Below are 224 nucleotides of genomic sequence, written 5' to 3' on the forward strand. Positions count from 1 at the left end.
CTCCCCCTCTACAAGATGTCCAGCACGGATGAGTTTGGCAGCGAGGAGAACCAAAACGCCAAGGTGGGCAGTGGGGCCATCCAGGTGCTCACATCCTTCCCCCGCGAGGTCCGCAAGCTGCCCGAGCCTGCCAAGTCCTGCCGGCAGAGACAGCTGGAAGCAAAGAAAGCCGCCGCAGAGAAGAAGAAGCTGCAGAAAGGGAAGCTGGTGACGCCGGGGAAAGT

General features: G+C 61.2%; 1 protein-coding gene across 1 annotated transcript in view; it reads left to right on the top strand.

The window, feature by feature from the left end:
- The window catches only part of TET3 (tet methylcytosine dioxygenase 3), a 12,103-nt gene that overhangs the window by 9,752 nt on the left and 2,127 nt on the right, over window positions 1–224 (top strand). The window contains exon 10 of the mRNA XM_009879816.1: window positions 64–222. Within this exon, the coding sequence (XP_009878118.1) occupies window positions 64–222 (159 nt within the window). The remainder of the gene's footprint in view (window positions 1–63; window positions 223–224) is intronic.

The sequence above is a fragment of the Charadrius vociferus genome, unplaced genomic scaffold, assembly GCF_000708025.1.
Source record: "Charadrius vociferus isolate BGI_N301 unplaced genomic scaffold, ASM70802v2 scaffold682, whole genome shotgun sequence".
Lineage (NCBI taxonomy): Eukaryota > Metazoa > Chordata > Aves > Charadriiformes > Charadriidae > Charadrius > Charadrius vociferus.